We start from the raw sequence: 17,317 nt of genomic DNA, 5'->3' as shown, positions 1-17,317 counted from the left end.
GTGTTTGAGCGCGTCTTCGAATGGAGATCATCCATCTTTAGGTAGTCCTCAGGCTTACTACATGTATCAACACCTAAACTAAGTCTAATTCTCCATTCGCGGAAAATCCCCCCGGTGCTTAGCCAGGCACAACTTGTGCCAATATGGGCCTTCCCCCAGAAAAGCGACGCATCGACCATGTCGACCTCCCCTCCAACAACAACAACCCAGCGGGACCTACCAAGCTGCCTCGCACCCGCCTCAGCCGGCGCTCTGGCCAAGAAACAGCCTATGTCCCTCTCAGCCAGTCATCACAGTCGTTCCCCGGGAGTGATGAGGACGATGACGCCCAAGCTGCGGACCTGGTCCAGAGCAGCCAAGATGTAGAGGAATCTGGTCCTTTGATGCATTACGGCGATCTGCACACTAAGATTGTGGGCGTGCGCTACTACAGAGGATATGCGACCATCGGTGAGCATGTCATCGTCAAACGTGAACCAACGAATCAGTACGACAGAAATGCGATTCGAGTCGACAATGTGATGGGCAACCAGATTGGCCATATTCCGAGAACTATGGCAGCCAAACTGGCAAAGTATCTGGTACGCTGCCCAGAACGCGCGCGCGTGTACAGTACCTCTGTCGCCATTTGCTAAAACATGACTCGTGTAGGACTCACGGTCTTTGCTCGCTGAGGGCATGCTCACTGGTGTTATTGGTGCGTATGACTGTCCTATCGTGCTGAGACTTTTTGGCACGAGTAATCCTGCAGCCAGACAGGCTCTCAAAAGTAATATGGAAGAGGACAGGCTGCCTCTGAATGCCTTCAAACAAAGGGAGCGCGAAGAGCGTAAACAGGAAAAGGAGCGCGAGAAAGCCGAGAAGCAAGCGGCCAAGCTGGCTCGTGCTATGGCACAGGGCAAGGGGCAAGAGGATTGGCAGCTTTCAAGTAACCTTGGCTACTCGAATCTCTACGCAGGGGAAGACAATCTGGATCTTGAGGGTCAGGAGAGTCTTGAGGAGCTGATCGGCCAAAGCAGCACTTTCAACCCTAGAGATATCGGTCAAGTGGCCGAAGACTTTGGCATGAAAGAGGCGGATCTGGAGAAGATGCCGATGGCTGAAAGTCCGGAGGCTCTAGCAACGCAGCTCCTTCCTTATCAGCGCCAGGGACTGGCTTGGATGATTGCTCAAGAAAATCCCGTACTTCCTGCAGCTGGATCTGCAGAGGTTGTGCAGTTGTGGAAAAGAAAAGGCAACAGGTTTACTAACATCGCTACCAATTACTCTACCTCTCAAGCACCGCCCTTGGCTAGTGGTGGCATCCTGGCCGACGACATGGGTCTTGGCAAGACGATTCAGATTATCTCTTTAATTCTTGCAAATTCCCAGCCCAAGACTCCAGCGTCTTCCAAGACCACTTTGATTATCTCTCCGGTTGGTGTGATGAGCAACTGGAAAACTCAAGCACAGGACCACACCCACAGTGACCGAGCCCCTAAGGTGCATGTCTATCATGGGCAAGGAAAGAAGGAGGCCGCAAATCTTGACCAGTATGACATTGTCATCACCAGCTATGGTGCTTTGGCTATGGAGTACAACCCGAACGACAAGGTGCCTCCCAAGAAGGGCCTCTTCTCACTTCAGTGGCGTCGCGTGGTGCTTGACGAGGGACATACGATTCGCAATCCCCGGTCTAAAGGTTCTATTGCTGCTTGTAACCTTAGGGCAGACTCGCGCTGGACGCTTACAGGAACCCCTATTGTGAACACGCTCAAGGATCTTTATTCCCAGGTTCGCTTCCTTCGGTTCACTGGTGGTCTTGAAGACATGTCTGTGTTCAACTGCGTCCTAATCCGACCCCTCATGTCCGAAGACCCCAATGCGCGCTTGCTGCTTCAGGCTCTGATGAGCACCATTTGCTTGCGTGGTCGGAAGGACATGAACTTCGTGAATTTGCGTCTTCCCCCGCTCACTTCTCGTGTGCTGCGTATCAAATTTCATCCCCACGAGCAAGAGAAATACGATATGTTCCAGTATGTTCCACTAACGTCCTCATCCACTGTCACTAGCTCACTAACACTTTCCCAGATCCGAGGCGCAAGGCATGCTCATAGATTTCAAATCTAAGGACAAAGCCGGCGCCACATACTCTCACCTTCTCGAAGTCATCCTCCGCCTACGACAGGTCTGCAACCACTGGGCACTCTGCAAAAACCGGATCGACAAGCTCGCGGGCCTTCTCGAGAAGCACAAAGTCGTGCCCCTGACGCCCGAGAACATCAAAGCGCTCCAAGACGTCCTCCAGATCCGCATCGAAAGCCAGGACTCCTGCCCCATCTGCCTCGACGCCATCCAGCAACAACAACCGGTGATCACCGCCTGCGCGCACGCATTCTGCCGGAAATGCATCGAGGAAGTGATCGACCGCCAACACAAGTGCCCGATGTGCCGCGCCGACATCGACGACAACTCGACGCTAGTTTCACCGGCCGCAGAGATGGGCGAGAGCACCGACACCGTCGACGCCGACCCAGACAACCCGAGCAGCAAGATCGAGGCCCTGGTCAAGATCCTGACGGCGCAGGGCCAGGCTGCGGACACCAAGACCGTAGTCTTCAGCCAGTGGACCTCGTTCTTGGACCTTGTGGAGCCCCACCTCCGCCGCCACGGCATCGGCTTCGCCCGCATTGACGGCAAGATGAACTCGCTCGCCCGCGACAACTCCACGACGCGCTTCGCCACCGATCCCGCCTGCACCGTTCTGCTCGCCAGCTTGAGTGTCTGCAGCGTCGGACTGAACCTCGTCGCCGCTAACCAGGCTATCCTCGCCGATAGCTGGTGGGCGCCCGCCATCGAGGACCAGGCCGTCGACCGCGTCTACCGGCTGGGCCAGAAGCGCGAGACCACCATTTGGCGCCTCGTCATGGAGGATAGCATCGAGGACCGCGTGCTGGCCATCCAGGAGACCAAGCGCAAGCTGATGCTAGCTGCGTTCCGCGAGACGTCCGCCAAGAAGAAAAGCGACGATAAGGCCACCAGGGTCGCGGACTTGGAGTCGCTGTTGAAGTAGATGAGCGGGGTGTTGTACTGTACATATGAAAATCATCACCACTGAAGTCGAGTCTTACACATATTCTCCATGTCCGCCCCGGAGTCTGACGATGTCACTGTTACTTGATAGCGTAGAAGATGTCTGCCATAATCTATTTCGGGTTTTTCAACTAGCGCTTATCTTCGAAGGCTGAGATTCCCATAAATTGTAGGACGCACGCTTGATTCAGATGATCTCCCCGTACAGAGTCAGAAGATATTTCTACATTTACCTACTCTAGTACTCATACTGAACACCCTTCAGGCGAGAATTGTCATGACTCATTAAAATATCGTTCATATTCATTCCGAGCTTTGTAATTGTATCACCAATACCCCATCCTGCACAATGATCACAAAAGCCATCACCACAAAAATTGTATTGCTCCGTGTTTGACGCAAATGGAATAGAGATGTAAGTGCAGAGTCAATGTGCAATGCAAAATCACAAAAGAGAAGAAAGAATCCCCACAACAACTATAAACCCACCATTTCATACTTAGCTATCTCAACGGGAACAAATTCAATGCGAAATGGTATCATGATTTCGCTCAAGAGGATACAGAGGAAGAAAAGATGTTGTAGAGAAAGGGGAGTGCTCGCTTCGCGATGCCAGGCAGAGAAATGCGAAGAGGGAATCCACTCGGCCTGGCCTGGGATCAATGCCGTTCGCTTCTGAAGATATTCGCAAAGTAATGTGTTGGGGTATTGTACAAGGCTCCGAAGATTAATTTGTGCTGTGAAGGGAAACAGCGGCAATAGGTACAGAAGAAAGGGTAACGGTAAGCAGAGCTTGCATTTGACGCCAGCTCGCTTGAAGAATAGAAGAAGCGTGAGAGATGTCTTAAGAACCTGCACAGAGGCATGGTTCACAATCTTGATAGGTTGAAGAGAGTCAAATCACAATTGACTGGTGAGAGAGATGCTTCTTTGTTGCAGATTTGGTGCTTTACTGAGGCTTGCAGCTGGTCTTTTCCCCATGGGTAGTGGGTGGCTTTCTCTGCTGTAGAGTGGGCATATCTTGAACAGCTGCAGTAGCCACATGTTGTTCAACAGCATGGTTGTTATCGCTCAATGGGGTGCTCGCAATGGTATGCTGCTCCTGGCCACCTGACACTGGAATGACACTGGGAGGATTCGGAGACGGAGGGAAGTATTCGTCGTCAGAATTCATCGTGGCTGCTTGCACCGGAACAGAGATTGCGGTGTTGAGAGGGGGTGGGGAATAGGAGCCGTCACTCTGCGATGCGGTTGTTTGCACCGGCACAGCGGTAAAAGGATCTGTGGGTCGTGGGTAGTATTCAGCGTCACCCCCTATTGTGAAACCGTCATCCATAGTAGCCGAATATGGCGTTGCTGGCTGCGAGTAAGGGTGAGACATTATGGGGTTGGTATGAGGCGGTGGTGGTTGCAGAGGGTTGTACACCACACCTGGTGATTGAAAATGAATGAAATCAGGAGGGAAAGCAGGAGGGTCGACATTGTGAGCGCTCGGTGAAACCGTCGGCTGAGTTGGCAGGGGCTGAGGCATCGGAGGCGGTTGCTGCGAATATTGATGGGGGTAGGGAGCCCGTGCCATGAGATTCGCAGAAGTTTGTGTTATATGCATCGAAGAAGGGTGTGCCATGTGTTGTTGATAAAGTGAGTACGTTACGCCAAGCGCAATTCTCTGCTTTTCATCCATTCTTCTTTGCCAAGCGGCCGGATCGAGACGTCTGAGGCGTTCATCGCTGAGTTCTTCCAGTACCTCTCGCTTCTCTTCCTCGGTTAGCTTGTCGTTATCTTCCTTCTGGAAGGTTTCGGTCAGACCGATCTTCCGAATGATCTTTTCGTCAGAGCGAGCGTCTTTTTCCAGGATCTTGTCTAGTACCTCAGGGTCCTTTCCAAAGTACTCGGAAACATCTGTGTGCGGTATATCCTTGACCGGAAAGAGGTATTCGCCAAGCTTCTTTGACGCCCAACGGACCGGATTCTTCTTGTCGACAACACGGAAGGCAAGCTGCGTTTTATAGACAGTCTTGTTGTACATGACCTCCTCGAATGTACCGCCCGAGAGGAATCGGTACACAAAAACGGGTTTTTGCTGGCCTAAACGATACGCACGTCCCACAGCTTGCTCCTCCCAAACCGGGTTGAAGGTGAAATCGAAGATAATCACACGGTTTGCGCCAGGGATGTTGAGACCAAGCCCTCCCGCGCGGGTCGAAATAAGATAGATGAGCTCGGGAGAGCCTCCATTGAACCGCTTAGTCGCTCCTTGTCGCTGAGAAACTGGTGTTTGCCCGTCTAAACGACTGTATTTCCATCCCGACGACCTAAGGAGGCCCTCGACGTAGTCGAGTGTGAGAAGGCTATGTGAGAATACCAAAACCTTGTCTCCCACTCGGACAGATTCGGCTATAATATCGTGTACGATCCGGGCACGATGAGATAGCTCGACCGCCTTGATATCGGGAACGGCAGAGTAGATCTGTTCTTGTTCATGCTGCAACCGTGCCAAATCAAGGCCCAGCTGCGAGATAGGCTCGTCACCCGGAGCTTTCTCGACTTCTTCCATCCTGATGTCGAGCCTCTGGGCATCGTTGAATCTGCTCAGCAACTTATCCCTAAAGCATGCTGGATGATTGCAGCAGAGTCCAAGAACCGCGAGCCACGCTAAAATCTCCATCCGGTTGATGTCACATCTGCCCTGCAAGATCGACGCCACGTATGAATTATAGGCGGCCTGCTGTACGTCTGTCAAAGGAACAGTGATGACAAACTCAACCTTGGGAGGCAAGCTTCCGGCAAGAACAGAGATATCTGCACGGTTGATTTTGGGCTCGAGGTTCTCCTTGAGTACCTTGAGCCTCACAAGGGACCTGCGACGCTCCGTGTACGTGCTGTCAACATAAAGGCCTTCCTCGATAGGCTCTACATAGTTTGCCTGGAATTCGCGCGCATCTCCCAGATAGCCCTCTGCGACCCAATTCACCATAGCATAATAATCCGTAAGATTGTTCGCGAGTGGTGAGCCGGTCAAAGCAACGCGGCTTTTTGTCTTGATTTGCATTGCTGCTAAGGCGACTCCAGAAGTCGAGTTCTTCATCCTGTGAGCTTCATCAGCAATGACGATGTTGGGGCCATCAAGAAGCCACCCTTTGACATCCTCATGGTCTGTATCCGTCAAAGGCTTGGACCTCTTCATGGTTTCCTTGTTCATGATCCAGTTACGGAACATGTCGTAACTCAAAAGAAGAATCCCACCCTTTTCATACCACATACGAACTGTTTCAAGTCTCTCAGGAAGCGAATCATTGCTTGTGAATTTGAAGAATGGTCCGAGCTTGACACCTGGAGGAGTCCACTTATGGAGCTCTTCGTGCCAGTTTTCAGTCAACGATGAAGGACAAAGCACCAACGTCTGAGAACGACGAAACTGCTCGGGCACCTGTTGCACGATATCAGGGTTGGGGGAATGAGCCGCGGTGGATATTGTCACCAGAAGCGATATGACCTGCATTGTCTTGCCCAGACCCATTGTGTGGGCCAGCAAACAACCTTGATGAGTTTCGTCGGCGATCAGTTCTCGCCACATGAATTGGATACCTTGCAACTGATGTGGTTTCGCTAGGCGTGCGATGGCCTGGTGCAAGTGAATCGGTGGATTTCCAAAGCTCACAACCTGATTTGTATGATCGGTATTGGCTGCGCCCATGCTTTCCATGTATTTCTTTGCCGAGTTTTCTTGCACCGCAACACGGCGTTGCGCGTTTGCGCGTGCGCTTTTAGCGGCTTCACTCTCTTTGACTGCTCGCTTTCTGGTCCTATGGGGCGTATCAGAGATGCCAGTTTGCTCGGACCCATTGTTTCGTTCCCAGTCGCAATACGCTGCCAAACGGTAAGACAGCTCCTTGTAAAACTCCCTGTAGCCTTCCATTTGCCTTAGAGTTTTACGGACCATGCTTGAGCGAATACCCCTGGCCGTAAGATGGGAACAGGTAACCCAGGAAATGTAAAAAGACGCGGCGCGCATGATAAACAAGTTCTCGGTATATTCCATGTCTTCCATTCTGTCTCGACTCTCAAGCATTAACTCTAAGGCTCGCACAGTGAGGTCGCGGAGATCTGCTTCCTCATATCTGCTTGGGATACGCTCGGCCATGTTCAGTCTGTCCTTAGGCGTAAGGTTGCCGATTAGCTTGGCCAGCAAGCGACGCGGATCTCGACGCTCTTCTAAATAAGAGTAGTCTAATTTCCTAAGTGCTTCGTAGTCATCGATGTCAGGTAGTGAAACAGATCTGCTCCGCTGAGACCCCTCTCTTTTGAAGACCTTGCTACGATTGAGGTCTGAAACAGGAGACATGCTTTCGTACAGACTAGGGTCCACCCGCGGCACCTCGACCTGCACCGGGTTTAGAGGTGGTGTCGCGATGTCAAACTCATCTGGGTGCGGCGAGTCTCCCGTAAGGTCAATGACTTTTAGTGTCTCATTTGGATTGACAACAGGTGCAGGATCTGGTGAACTTGAGACAGCAAATGGGTGTCTTCGATGTTTAAACCTCCGTCTAGTTCCGGAGACGCTGATTATATCCCCTTCATCATCCGAAGAAGATGAGGACGAATCGGAGGGGGAAGAGGAAGAGGACGGAGACGAAGAAGCGGATTTTTGCGCCGGATCACTTCCATGAATAGTTGGCTGGAGAGGAGGTGGAAGAACTCCAGAGTCGTCGATAAAATCATCATCTGAATCCGAATCGAGCGATTCAGAATCGCCGCCTCTGTTATTACGCCGCTTTGTGAACTTCACGCTTCTCGGTGGAGCAGCAATTTTCGGTGGACAGCTCTCGAGTCCAATGACGAAAATCTGATGACGGTATTTCTGCATCTGGAAGACCGTCTGTTGTAGAGTTTGACATTGGGTCTGTAATTCGGATTCTGAGGAATAATCAACTTGCTTTATTGCGTCTCTCAGCTTAGTCAAACGAGCTTCAAGCTTTTTGATGGAGCCAGTAAGGACTTTAATCTGCTGATTACGGCTGTTGCTCCTCGTAGCAGCCCTCCAAATTGCCCTCGCCTTGTGTTCTTCTCTAGGCTTATGAATTTGCTGCCACTCGGTCTCGTAATTCAGTATGCATCTTTCAATGATCGAATTGACTGCATCAGGCGTAAGTTTGGCTCGCTTTTGGTTCACAGAAGCCTGGAACTCCTCATCAATTTCCCGCCAGGTCTCCTCGTCATAATCACCCTCAGAACCCGAGTCTCCATACAATGGGAAGGCATCCTGGCCATCCTCTTGAACAGGGTATTTGTCAATCAGCCATGCAAATGGATCAGAGCTTTTCGGTGCGCCAGCGACATCTGAGATCCCAATGTCTTTGAGCTGTGGCCAGCCACGAAGGTCTTGCTTACTGACTGTGACATGACCATGTTTGTAGGTGTACAGCGTGAAGAATATTTGGCCAATTTTCTCTCCCTTGGCAGGATGGTAGGGGATCACAGCTTGCTCGTTGGGGCCCAGCCGCACGGGCCTTTGGCGATAAAAGTGAGACATGCATTTGTTGACGAATTTCCGTTTGGCTGGTGGACATTGTGAGCCAATGATAGAAAACTCGTCGTCTGATGTTGCGGACTTAGCAGGATAGAACAGTTGGGAAGGCGTGATTGGGTCGGGCCCCATGTACCATTCCTCGCTTGAAGGATGCTCGGCAGGTTCATTAGTCGCGCCCTCAATGGTCCCATCGGCTTTACAAAGATCAAGCCTGCGTCGTTTCTTTCCCTCTTTATCGAAGATTGTGTGCTCACCGGGGCGTGGACGCTTGTGAGATTCCAGTGTTATTGTTGATGATGATGCTCTGATATCAGGCTGGATGATGAGGCTGACGCCGTCTTCTTCGTCGTCTCTGTCGCCAACGTCCGGTCTATGTCTATCCACAGCAGTCGAGTTTCGCAAAATCTCCAGACGCTGCGTTGGCTTCTCTGCTGGCGTTAAAGCACCAAGTGAGGATGAGGAAGGAACACGGGGTGTCTGGAATAAACCTCGCTGAAAGCTCCCATTAGGAGGCACAGGTGTGTGAGATAGAGTCGCCGGGCTTGCGAACGTAGGCTGGCTGGGTGACCTAGTATAGTCGGGAATTTGACTATTGGAAGGAGTTGCAGACAACGCTGTGGATTGGAGATATTTGGAAGAGTGTCGTTGCAGATATCGAACAGCACTTTGCATACTACTGCGAGGACCCAGGGCCTTCAGACCCAGATCATCTTTAAGAGTGTGAATGTCGACATCGTGGAGTAGCACCTCGCCAGTGATCACGTTCTCCCGTAGAGCTGCCTCGAAAGTAACAGGATCCGGTCGCGCGACCTTCGACGAAGAGAGAGACCATGGCGCGTCAGGATTATGGCACAAGAACTGTACCACCTCGTCGACTGTCCAGTCGAGAGGGTCCCCGCTCGGCGCCATTTCAACGGGGCGATCTGCAGGTACAGTAAGTATAAGACTCAAAGACACGTGATTGTCTTGGAAGGGAAACTACATACTAATTGATGCACTTAGTCGAGACCCAACGAAGATAACTAGAAATCATGATCTTTGTTTTATGAAGACAACCAAAAGGGGCGATGAAAAATGAAGAAGTAGACGCTAGTTTGTTTGGTGAGAAGTTGACGCAGATGGGAAGGTAGTTATCCGCTAAGTCAGGCTAAATAAGGCAAACGAGAGTGGAAGGCGGCTAGAAAATGAAGGGTTCGAAATCATAAAAAGGTGGATCGAGTAAGAGGTGCCGAGTAGATCAATCTCCTTGTTTACTGTGGGACCGTTTCTCCAACTCATGGAGTCAGAAAAGAGAACAAAACAGGTGCAGCGCGTTGATACAGGTTGTCCGGTGGGGTAGGCGATAAACAAATGAAAGCCGCCAAGTACAGTACAGTTAAGGAAAAGCCGAAATGATTAAGAAATCGGAACAACTGGACTGACAGGAGAACTCTTTTTATTCTGCCGAGTCTAATTGGCGGTCTGGAGGGCGGAATAGATATCATCCACTATGTTTCTGATCATCTGATCCTTACTGCTACTTACTTAGTACTCCTTGAAATTAGTTATGGCGTCTTGGTTAAGTGATATCGATTTGAGTCAGTTTCAGTCAGGGAGATTCCCTGATAAGAACAATCTGAGATTCGATCACGGTCATTTCAAGCCTCGCAATCTCTGTCGTTTGGTGAAGCAGTGAAAGGAGTGAATCAGTGATTTAAAGAGTGGAGATGTATAAGACTTGCAAATACTTTCAAGCTTTTCCTTCTCAAGCAGTGAACTTGACACTCATAGCAAATACAAATCATATTTCTTCTTTCAGCAGACTATAAATTTGCCATTGCGATATGGGTAGTCTCAATTAAATCCCTGCTGGGTACACAGCAAACAAAGTGATCAGTGAAACCTGCATGGCTGCATAGTTCTCTGCGTCACTGCCTGTGACCTCCGCCTCGAAAGAGGTCCACAACTTCGTGCCTGCGACCCAATTGAAAGATCTGTAAGTAGTAAGAAGCATGATTACTATCAATTGAATCCATGTTGGCTTGCACAACACGCCACGCGGATTTCACGGCCAGCTGGCCTCAGGCATCTCTAGGTAGCATTCATGCAACACGGTCATGGCTCTATCTAACCTTCTATCGTTTATCATGACCATCACCCGCCTATCAAGACAATCTTTACACAGACAACGCTAAGAAAAGAAGTGAAGTGGGAGGAGACTTTCGATGACAGCCTCAGTCTGCATCGGATCTCGCACTGGTAGGCCACAAGAGTCCAAACGCGAACCAAAACTAATGAAGTATGGAACAGGGAAGGCAGTACATACGGTTTTAGTTCCTTAGGAACAGAAAGCTATTATGATACACTGGCTCGGTAATTACACGCTTTTCTTATTTCTATCTCCTTTGACTCTTCTTCGAAAATTCCCTTACTGATCTCTCTTCTAACTGACCTTTTTTTGTCAAATCTCCAAATAGATTCTGATCATTCCTCTATCGCCTCCTCTTCCCCTTTTCCGGTCTGAAGACAGAAGAGCGAGCAGAAACAAGCATGCGAAAGCATGAACGAGATGTGACCACAGCCAGTCGGGGATATCATAGCCATATCACTCATTAACGTCTCTAGCAGAGGGGCAAAAACGAACAGGTCGAACGCTGAAGACAGGATGATTAGCGACAGAAACAATTCGAGACAGAGATAAGAGAACCATGGAAGATCGGCAAGGTTAGTCGTCTGTCGAAGCATCAAACTTTTGAGCTGAGATGGTTGGCTGATGATACACTTGCAGTTCAGCCACTGCCTTACAGTTTTCGTTAGACATGTTGGCTTGCTGGAATCCAGTAACAACTTCAGGATGGATTTTCACTATTTGAACAAGGGAGAAAGAAAGACAACGGATCTTCACATCTTCTTGCAGGGCAGAGCCGCTAACGAAAGGGAATTTGATCGGGAAAAGAAATTCCGAGCGAAAAAGGTCAGTCAATCACAGAGAAAATGTCTTTTCTCTGCGATTACTGATGGTCTACAGATCTCGAATAACCCACTTGTCTGCATGCCCGAATCGGGCATCAGATGCCAAACTCTCCGTCGCTCATACCCGAGTACAGTGTATCCAGCCGCCAGAGCTCACGGTCATGATAGTCTTGCATTATCTTGTCATAAAGATCGTCTGTAATTGCAGGCTTCGACTCGACCTTGAGGGTATTAAAACCCCAAGTCCAGTCCTCATTGTCGACCATGACTGGAAGTTGTGCATCTGCAATCAATGTAACACCCTCAGGAAGTGGTTCCCATCTGGCACGGAGTGCCTTCTTTTCGTCCTCATACAGAGGCATGCCATGAGAGGCGAAGAACTCCTCCGTGTTGGTCCAGTCCAGAGGTTCATATTCCATAGGCTCGGTCTGGTACGGGTGGCATAGTTGCTCTAGAATGAGGAGAATGGTCATTAGCTCATTGCTTACGGATGACTTGAGAATCAAAGTGCTGAAATGACAGTTGATCAGGGACAAACTCACCGCTGCCGCCTAAGTACTCCTCGTCAAGGTGCTCGGGAGCTTGCTCAGGAGCTTGCTCAGCTTTGGTAATCGTCGAATTCGAGAGGTTCGAGGTAATGTTCTTTCTAGTGCTTATCTTATTCTTCTTCGAGACTTTAGGGATGTTCTTCGACAGTTTCTTGCACTGGTACAGTGCTGGAAGTGGAATTCTGCCGCCTGCCTCTCCCAAAACCGGGTTGATCAGGCCAGGGGTAAGCCCACGAGTGGAGTTGAGGTTGAGGTCGATGCCCGCAGTGACCAACTTCTGCTCCAGCTCAGTGCCGAGAGCAACGCTCTTCTTGTTGCCGGAGTCCCAAGCACGCAGGGAAAAGGCTTGACGGAATCTGCCGCTTCTCTGCTGAAGGGCGTTGGGCTTGACACTATGGCCCTTGGGCATCCTGTCTAAGATGTCTTCAAGTCGAATGCGGCGGTCGAGTCTGATCCAAGCTTCCACGCGGAACTCCTCGACGTCCACAGGGATGTGATCAGGAAGGACTGGGATGTCTCTCAGGAACTTCCCGTCAATGGGATAGGTCTTCATTCCAACCTTGACCTTACTCTTGGGACCGATAGGATTGAGCTGATACAGGATCTCGGGAAGATTGTCCCATGTCCAAGCCTCTTGTTCAAGATAGGTGAGATCTGACACAGTGTTCGCACCTTCGTGAGCAACCTCCAATGTTGCTGGTTCATCTGACAACTTTTAGTGACCACAGCTGCATGCAAGCGTCTTGGGCATACCTTGATTCGAGCGCTTGGCTCCCTTGATGTCGAATGTCAAACTCATGCCTACTTGCACGCTCATTTCGATGCGAGGGCGACCTGGTTCTCAGGCGGAAGCTGCACAGCTCTGAGATGACGGTCTCCAAGTGGGAGTATGGCAGCGTTAAGGTGGCAAATGATTGAGTTGCTGTGGTGAATTGAAGCTTTTTTGGAGCTGGAGTTGAATGTTATTGCAATGATGCAGAAAGTATGGGGTTCGAAGTGTTTTGATGAAGTGAAGATGTACAGAATAGCAGATGAAGAAGAGGAAGAAGAAGAAGAAGAAGAAAAGCATCCTGTGTTCAAACACTTCCTCTCTATGCTGCTCAATCATGGGGGGGGGCTGGGGCTTGGGGTGCCAAATTGGGGTAGACGTTTCAAAAACCTCAATGGCAGTGAATAGGGCCCCCAGTTTACGGGTCAGATCTATGGATTTGACATAGGCTTTCAAGACAGCCTTCACTATCGGCATCTGGAGAAGCCGTTTCTCGAGCAATCCGCCATCTTTTTTGATCTAATGTACTATCAGGGAATCTCCTGCTCCGGCTCTCTCCGACAAACCTCATATCGATGGTCTTGTAGACTTGGTTACGTGTACAGTGGTGCAAAGGGTATGAAGCAGTGAGGTGAGTATACAAAATCTCCCGCGGCTGGACCAAACGGCGCGTGATGACGGCGGGTATCAGCCTCGCCCACAAGTTCTGCACCCAGGGCGTCCGCGGAAAAGGGTTTCTTTGTGACAATAGCTACATCTACAGACCATCTCACCGTTCGCATATACACGATCTACTCTCGGGGGCTGGAGAACAAGCGGGGAAATTTCTTGACAATGGCTATTGGAAGATTCTGTTGTCTTCTTGCGTGACCCACTGTGGACGTTGCTGCGGAGCCGGTAGCAAATAAGCTGGGGAAAGCTTTCCACAATGAGCTACATTTACTGGAGGCCTTTCAGTTTCTAAAGGGATCCACCCCGTGGGGTCGAGAGGCTGGGAGTGGTCATCCCATAGAAGCATCGTAGCTTTGTCTAGAAAAAGCCTCAGAGCCACTGGAGAAAGGTGATTATTATCATGGGCACAAGGGCTTGTAGTAGCTAGGAGCAGCTCATTCTTCTAATGTACTCCGGCAGCAGAGGCGTCTTGTCTCAAGACTGAACTACGTCCAAGTCTTCATTCAGTAATAGTATCCAGAATCTTCCGAACTATCGGAAAAATATCATACACCGGCATCGTGAAACCCTGAGAGGTCGAGCACCTCAACACAAGAATCCTTGGCAATGTGGGTATCGAACCATGTAGACCCCTTGTCCTTGGTGGGCATCTAGATAATTTCTTTCTCTTCATAAGTTATACATCAAACAACCGTTTAATTCCACTTTTCTGAACCGCCAGGTCTCGAGTAGCACGCCGAATCCCGGATCTCAACCCTTGACACTTGGCGCACAAACACACCTTAGCACCAACCGTCTTCCACAATTAGCTCTTGGGTGCTTAGGTAGTCTCTTACCTTGGCACCCAATGTGTGATGATCTTCGGACGAACCAGTTTGCGAAGGACTCAAGAAGTAGCTACTAAACGTGACCTTGTAGTTGTATTGGCAATTTTGTGACTTGAGGAAGCTAGAAGTATACAGCGGCCAATAGTGAGCTGAGCCAAGACATATCACCCGACCATGAGTGCTCCTTCGGCTTCTTCCATGCAATGTCAAAACAACAACTTGAACAAAACTACAAAAACTTAAAACTACAATACTGCTCTACAGCCTTGTTTCAATCCTTTCTCTGAGGGATTTGTTCTTGGATCGCGACTATGGCCACACCGCCTCTTCTCCGTTTGATTCCAGTTGCGACCTCTAAGTCCCGCGTCGCATCCCAGCTTCCTAAACGATACAGCCTTCAGATAGCTTGCAATGTGAAGCCAAACGGATCCAACAACCGCGAGGGCATCATCAGTATAAATACAGACCGGGTTGATGTATGCGTCGCCGCAGTACCTCGGAACGGCGAGGCAAATACAGCAGTGTCTCGCGTTCTGGCACAAGTTAGTACCCTACAGCTCAATGATCAGCTGCTATGTTAATTATTGGCTCATGGTGATCCTCCTGCCTTGAAAGCAGCTAACAAGCTCAGGCCTTCAAAGTCCCCAAATCAGATGTAGAAGTGATTCGCGGCCTCAAGTCGCGCGACAAGACCCTCAGCATAGCCAACCTGGACATTGGATCCCAAAGCGAAGACGAGTTCCTTCAACAGGCGCACGAGAAATTGAAGAATGCATTGGTATGATCTATTTTAAGTCTTGGTCGTAGCCGCGAGGGCGGTTGCGCCCGTGACATCACGGAGCGCGGAAATTCCCCGACTTTTTTTTCTTTCTCCGACTGCACCGCAGCTTGACAGCACCCTACAAATAGAAATCAACCGGCAGCAATACTGCTACTGCCCTAATCTTCTCAACTTTATAATCTTGCCCAACAGCAAACAGAATGTCCGCCGCGTCGCAACCCCGACCTGCAGAACCGGGGACTTCGAAGCGCAAAGCCCCGACCGAGCAACCCCCCTCCACACCAGCCGTGAGCTTCACCACGCGCAATCCCCCTTGGACATACCTGAAACTCCAATTGTACGTTCCTTAATCCTCAAGATGCTCAAATAAATGGACTAACAGCTTGCGCAGAACGCACCAGCCTCCCGTCTCACAATCAAATCTCACTCAACCCCTCGACCCCCTCACAGCCCGTACCTACCTCTCGGCCGCGCTAAATCAATTTCTCGGACTCTCGGGCACGGCTATCTCCATTGATATCCTGAAAATTGAAGCCCCATCGGGCAGTGCAAACGCAAAAACCATATGGATCCGTGTTCCTGAGCCGGATGCGTCCGCTGTTGTCGCGGCATTGAGCTCGTGGGTCGGAGGGAGTAGTTCCTCCGGTGGAGGCGAGGCGACTGGCAATGGCAATGTGGCATGGCGAGTCTGCGCGAAAGGGAACTTCTTGGGAGCTATTCTCAATGGCTCTGGCGCGGATTTGTTTGTTCCGTGAGCGTGCAGGGTCGGTCTGGTTTCGTTGGATATTCGTGGGCCTTTATTCCATACGGTATGGCAAAAGGTCTGAACCTCCAGCATTGCGATAGGACTGCATATGCTATGCGTGATGTGCTCAGGGCGCTGCGAAGGTCTCGTCGGCTACCGAGGTGGCTCTCGTTCCGATCACTGGGGCTCAGCGGTGTCCTACACCCAGTGCTGGACCATCTCAACGTGGTCGTCCTGCGCTTGATACACGCAGAAATACCATCGGGAAACTCAACTTCCATGCCAGCAGGCCGCATGATCGGTCCGTTTGGCGACTTCCATGCAACGGCCTTCCTCACGTCGATTCGGCTCGGTTGATTGGCGCGAGAGATCGTGGGGATTAAAGGAGCACTTCGCGTCTGTGAGACTGTCGCCATGTATAGGGATCAAGTCGAGACGAGATGTATATAGACTTTATACCTGATCACTTACTCCAGAAAATGAAACTATAATTGGCAAATGAAGCTAAGAACAGATCCAGGCTTTCTTGCGGACTGGAATTCTTCTCCACTTCTTCAATCTTTATACATCCTCGCCTGACTCTACCAGTAGAACTACCTCGCAGATGACATGAAAACTTCGCCCCAAGTTTACTCAGATTTGAGTCCAATGTAACCGAACCACCTGACTGCGACACACACTCACTAGCGCTGGTTGTTCAAGTCATGACTGCCTTACAAGATCCTTCGCATTTCCGACCAAAGGTTCAGTGCAACACCGCTCTTCAGGAAAGTACATCCCCTTTGGTCAACTGTGTTGAGCCGGAGCCTTCTTCGCCCCTCAAATTACGACCGGTCGAGCAGATGTCGTATGGCTGTTAGCAGGGAAACGATGCAGACAGCTTATTCAGAAATTTTCAGCGAATCCCAATTCAGCCTCGCGACTACCTAGCTACGAGCCTTGTAGGAATCAACACCCTCTCCCCTGCAGAGTAAGGCCACAAGAAACCTGAAGACCGAAGAAGCGCAATGACATTGCAGTTCCTGAGGCAGAGAACTTTAAATAATCATACACAGCACCCTGTCGAATCACAATCCATCCATGCAATTCGTTCAGCAAACATGAAACATGAAACAAGACAGCAGTGACTGGCACCTGTGACCTTTGGAGGAGAACTTGGCAGCGGGAAGAAGGGGGAAGGGGTGTTGAAAATCAGGGGTCAATGGCGCCCGAGGCATGGTGCGCCCTTGCAAGGCTCCAACGATCAAAAGGGCGCAAGCCACTTCATGCAGGATTACGGGATGGTGAAACGGTGGTTGTCGAATGTCGGAGAAAGAGAAAAGAAAAAAAAAGCAAGGGAGTTGATCTATCATGTAAGATAATCGTCACACCCATAGCAGATAGTGCTACAGTACTTTGTTATTGTACTCGTATAACTCACT

At 50.2% G+C, this 17,317-nt stretch overlaps 6 protein-coding genes across 6 annotated transcripts; 3 read left to right on the top strand and 3 right to left on the bottom strand.

Moving 5' to 3' along the window:
• Positions 1–72: 72 nt before the first annotated feature.
• Positions 73–3,052, top strand: BO97DRAFT_444917 (DEAD/DEAH box helicase; the record flags this gene model as incomplete). The annotated part of the gene is made up of 3 exons (XM_025698503.1): positions 73–581; positions 652–2,015; positions 2,071–3,052. Exons 1-3 carry the CDS (start codon positions 144–146, stop codon positions 3,050–3,052), a joined length of 2,784 nt encoding a protein of 927 aa, XP_025549178.1. The 5' UTR covers positions 73–143.
• A 969-nt stretch (positions 3,053–4,021) lies between these two features.
• On the bottom strand, positions 4,022–9,511 carry BO97DRAFT_394839 (putative SNF2 family helicase/ATPase; the record flags this gene model as incomplete). Its single annotated transcript, XM_025694002.1, has 2 exons — positions 4,022–8,952; positions 9,268–9,511. 2 exons carry the CDS (start codon positions 9,509–9,511, stop codon positions 4,022–4,024), a joined length of 5,175 nt encoding a protein of 1,724 aa, XP_025549177.1.
• A 1,795-nt stretch (positions 9,512–11,306) lies between these two features.
• BO97DRAFT_479494 (uncharacterized protein) lies at positions 11,307–13,204 on the bottom strand (the record flags this gene model as incomplete). The annotated part of the gene is made up of 4 exons (XM_025700701.1): positions 12,856–13,204; positions 12,043–12,807; positions 11,679–12,005; positions 11,307–11,446 (listed from the first exon to the last, which is right to left on the bottom strand). Exons 1-4 carry the CDS (start codon positions 12,917–12,919, stop codon positions 11,307–11,309), a joined length of 1,296 nt encoding a protein of 431 aa, XP_025549176.1. The 5' UTR covers positions 12,920–13,204.
• On the bottom strand, positions 12,829–13,447 carry BO97DRAFT_145459 (uncharacterized protein). The gene has a single exon (XM_025690134.1). It carries the CDS (start codon positions 13,346–13,348, stop codon positions 13,001–13,003), a length of 348 nt encoding a protein of 115 aa, XP_025549175.1. The 5' UTR covers positions 13,349–13,447; the 3' UTR covers positions 12,829–13,000.
• Positions 13,448–14,681: 1,234 nt separating this feature from the next.
• BO97DRAFT_350292 (DUF167 domain-containing protein) lies at positions 14,682–15,154 on the top strand (the record flags this gene model as incomplete). Its single annotated transcript, XM_025691946.1, has 2 exons — positions 14,682–14,912; positions 15,002–15,154. 2 exons carry the CDS (start codon positions 14,682–14,684, stop codon positions 15,152–15,154), a joined length of 384 nt encoding a protein of 127 aa, XP_025549174.1.
• BO97DRAFT_145407 (uncharacterized protein) lies at positions 15,152–16,253 on the top strand. The gene is made up of 2 exons (XM_025690133.1): positions 15,152–15,488; positions 15,543–16,253. Exons 1-2 carry the CDS (start codon positions 15,352–15,354, stop codon positions 15,904–15,906), a joined length of 501 nt encoding a protein of 166 aa, XP_025549173.1. The 5' UTR covers positions 15,152–15,351; the 3' UTR covers positions 15,907–16,253.
• The last annotated feature ends 1,064 nt before the right edge of the window (positions 16,254–17,317 follow it).

This window comes from Aspergillus homomorphus (genome assembly GCF_003184865.1).
Source record: "Aspergillus homomorphus CBS 101889 unplaced genomic scaffold BO97scaffold_32, whole genome shotgun sequence".
In the NCBI taxonomy this organism is placed as follows: Eukaryota; Fungi; Ascomycota; class Eurotiomycetes; order Eurotiales; family Aspergillaceae; genus Aspergillus; species Aspergillus homomorphus.
Note: the sequence above shows the minus strand (reverse complement) of the source record. Positions and strands in the feature narration are given on the sequence as shown.

What these genes read in the sequence shown, in the direction of transcription:
- BO97DRAFT_145407 (XM_025690133.1), top strand. Translation starts at nt 15,352, where the DNA reads ATGTCCGCCGCGTCGCAACCCCGACCTGCAGAACCGGGGACTTCGAAG. An exon ending in ACATACCTGAAACTCCAATT is followed by an intron (nt 15,489 to 15,542) that starts GTACGTTCCTTA and finishes CAGCTTGCGCAG; the next exon opens with AACGCACCAGCCTCCCGTCT.
- BO97DRAFT_145459 (XM_025690134.1), bottom strand. Translation starts at nt 13,348, where the DNA reads ATGCCGATAGTGAAGGCTGTCTTGAAAGCCTATGTCAAATCCATAGAT.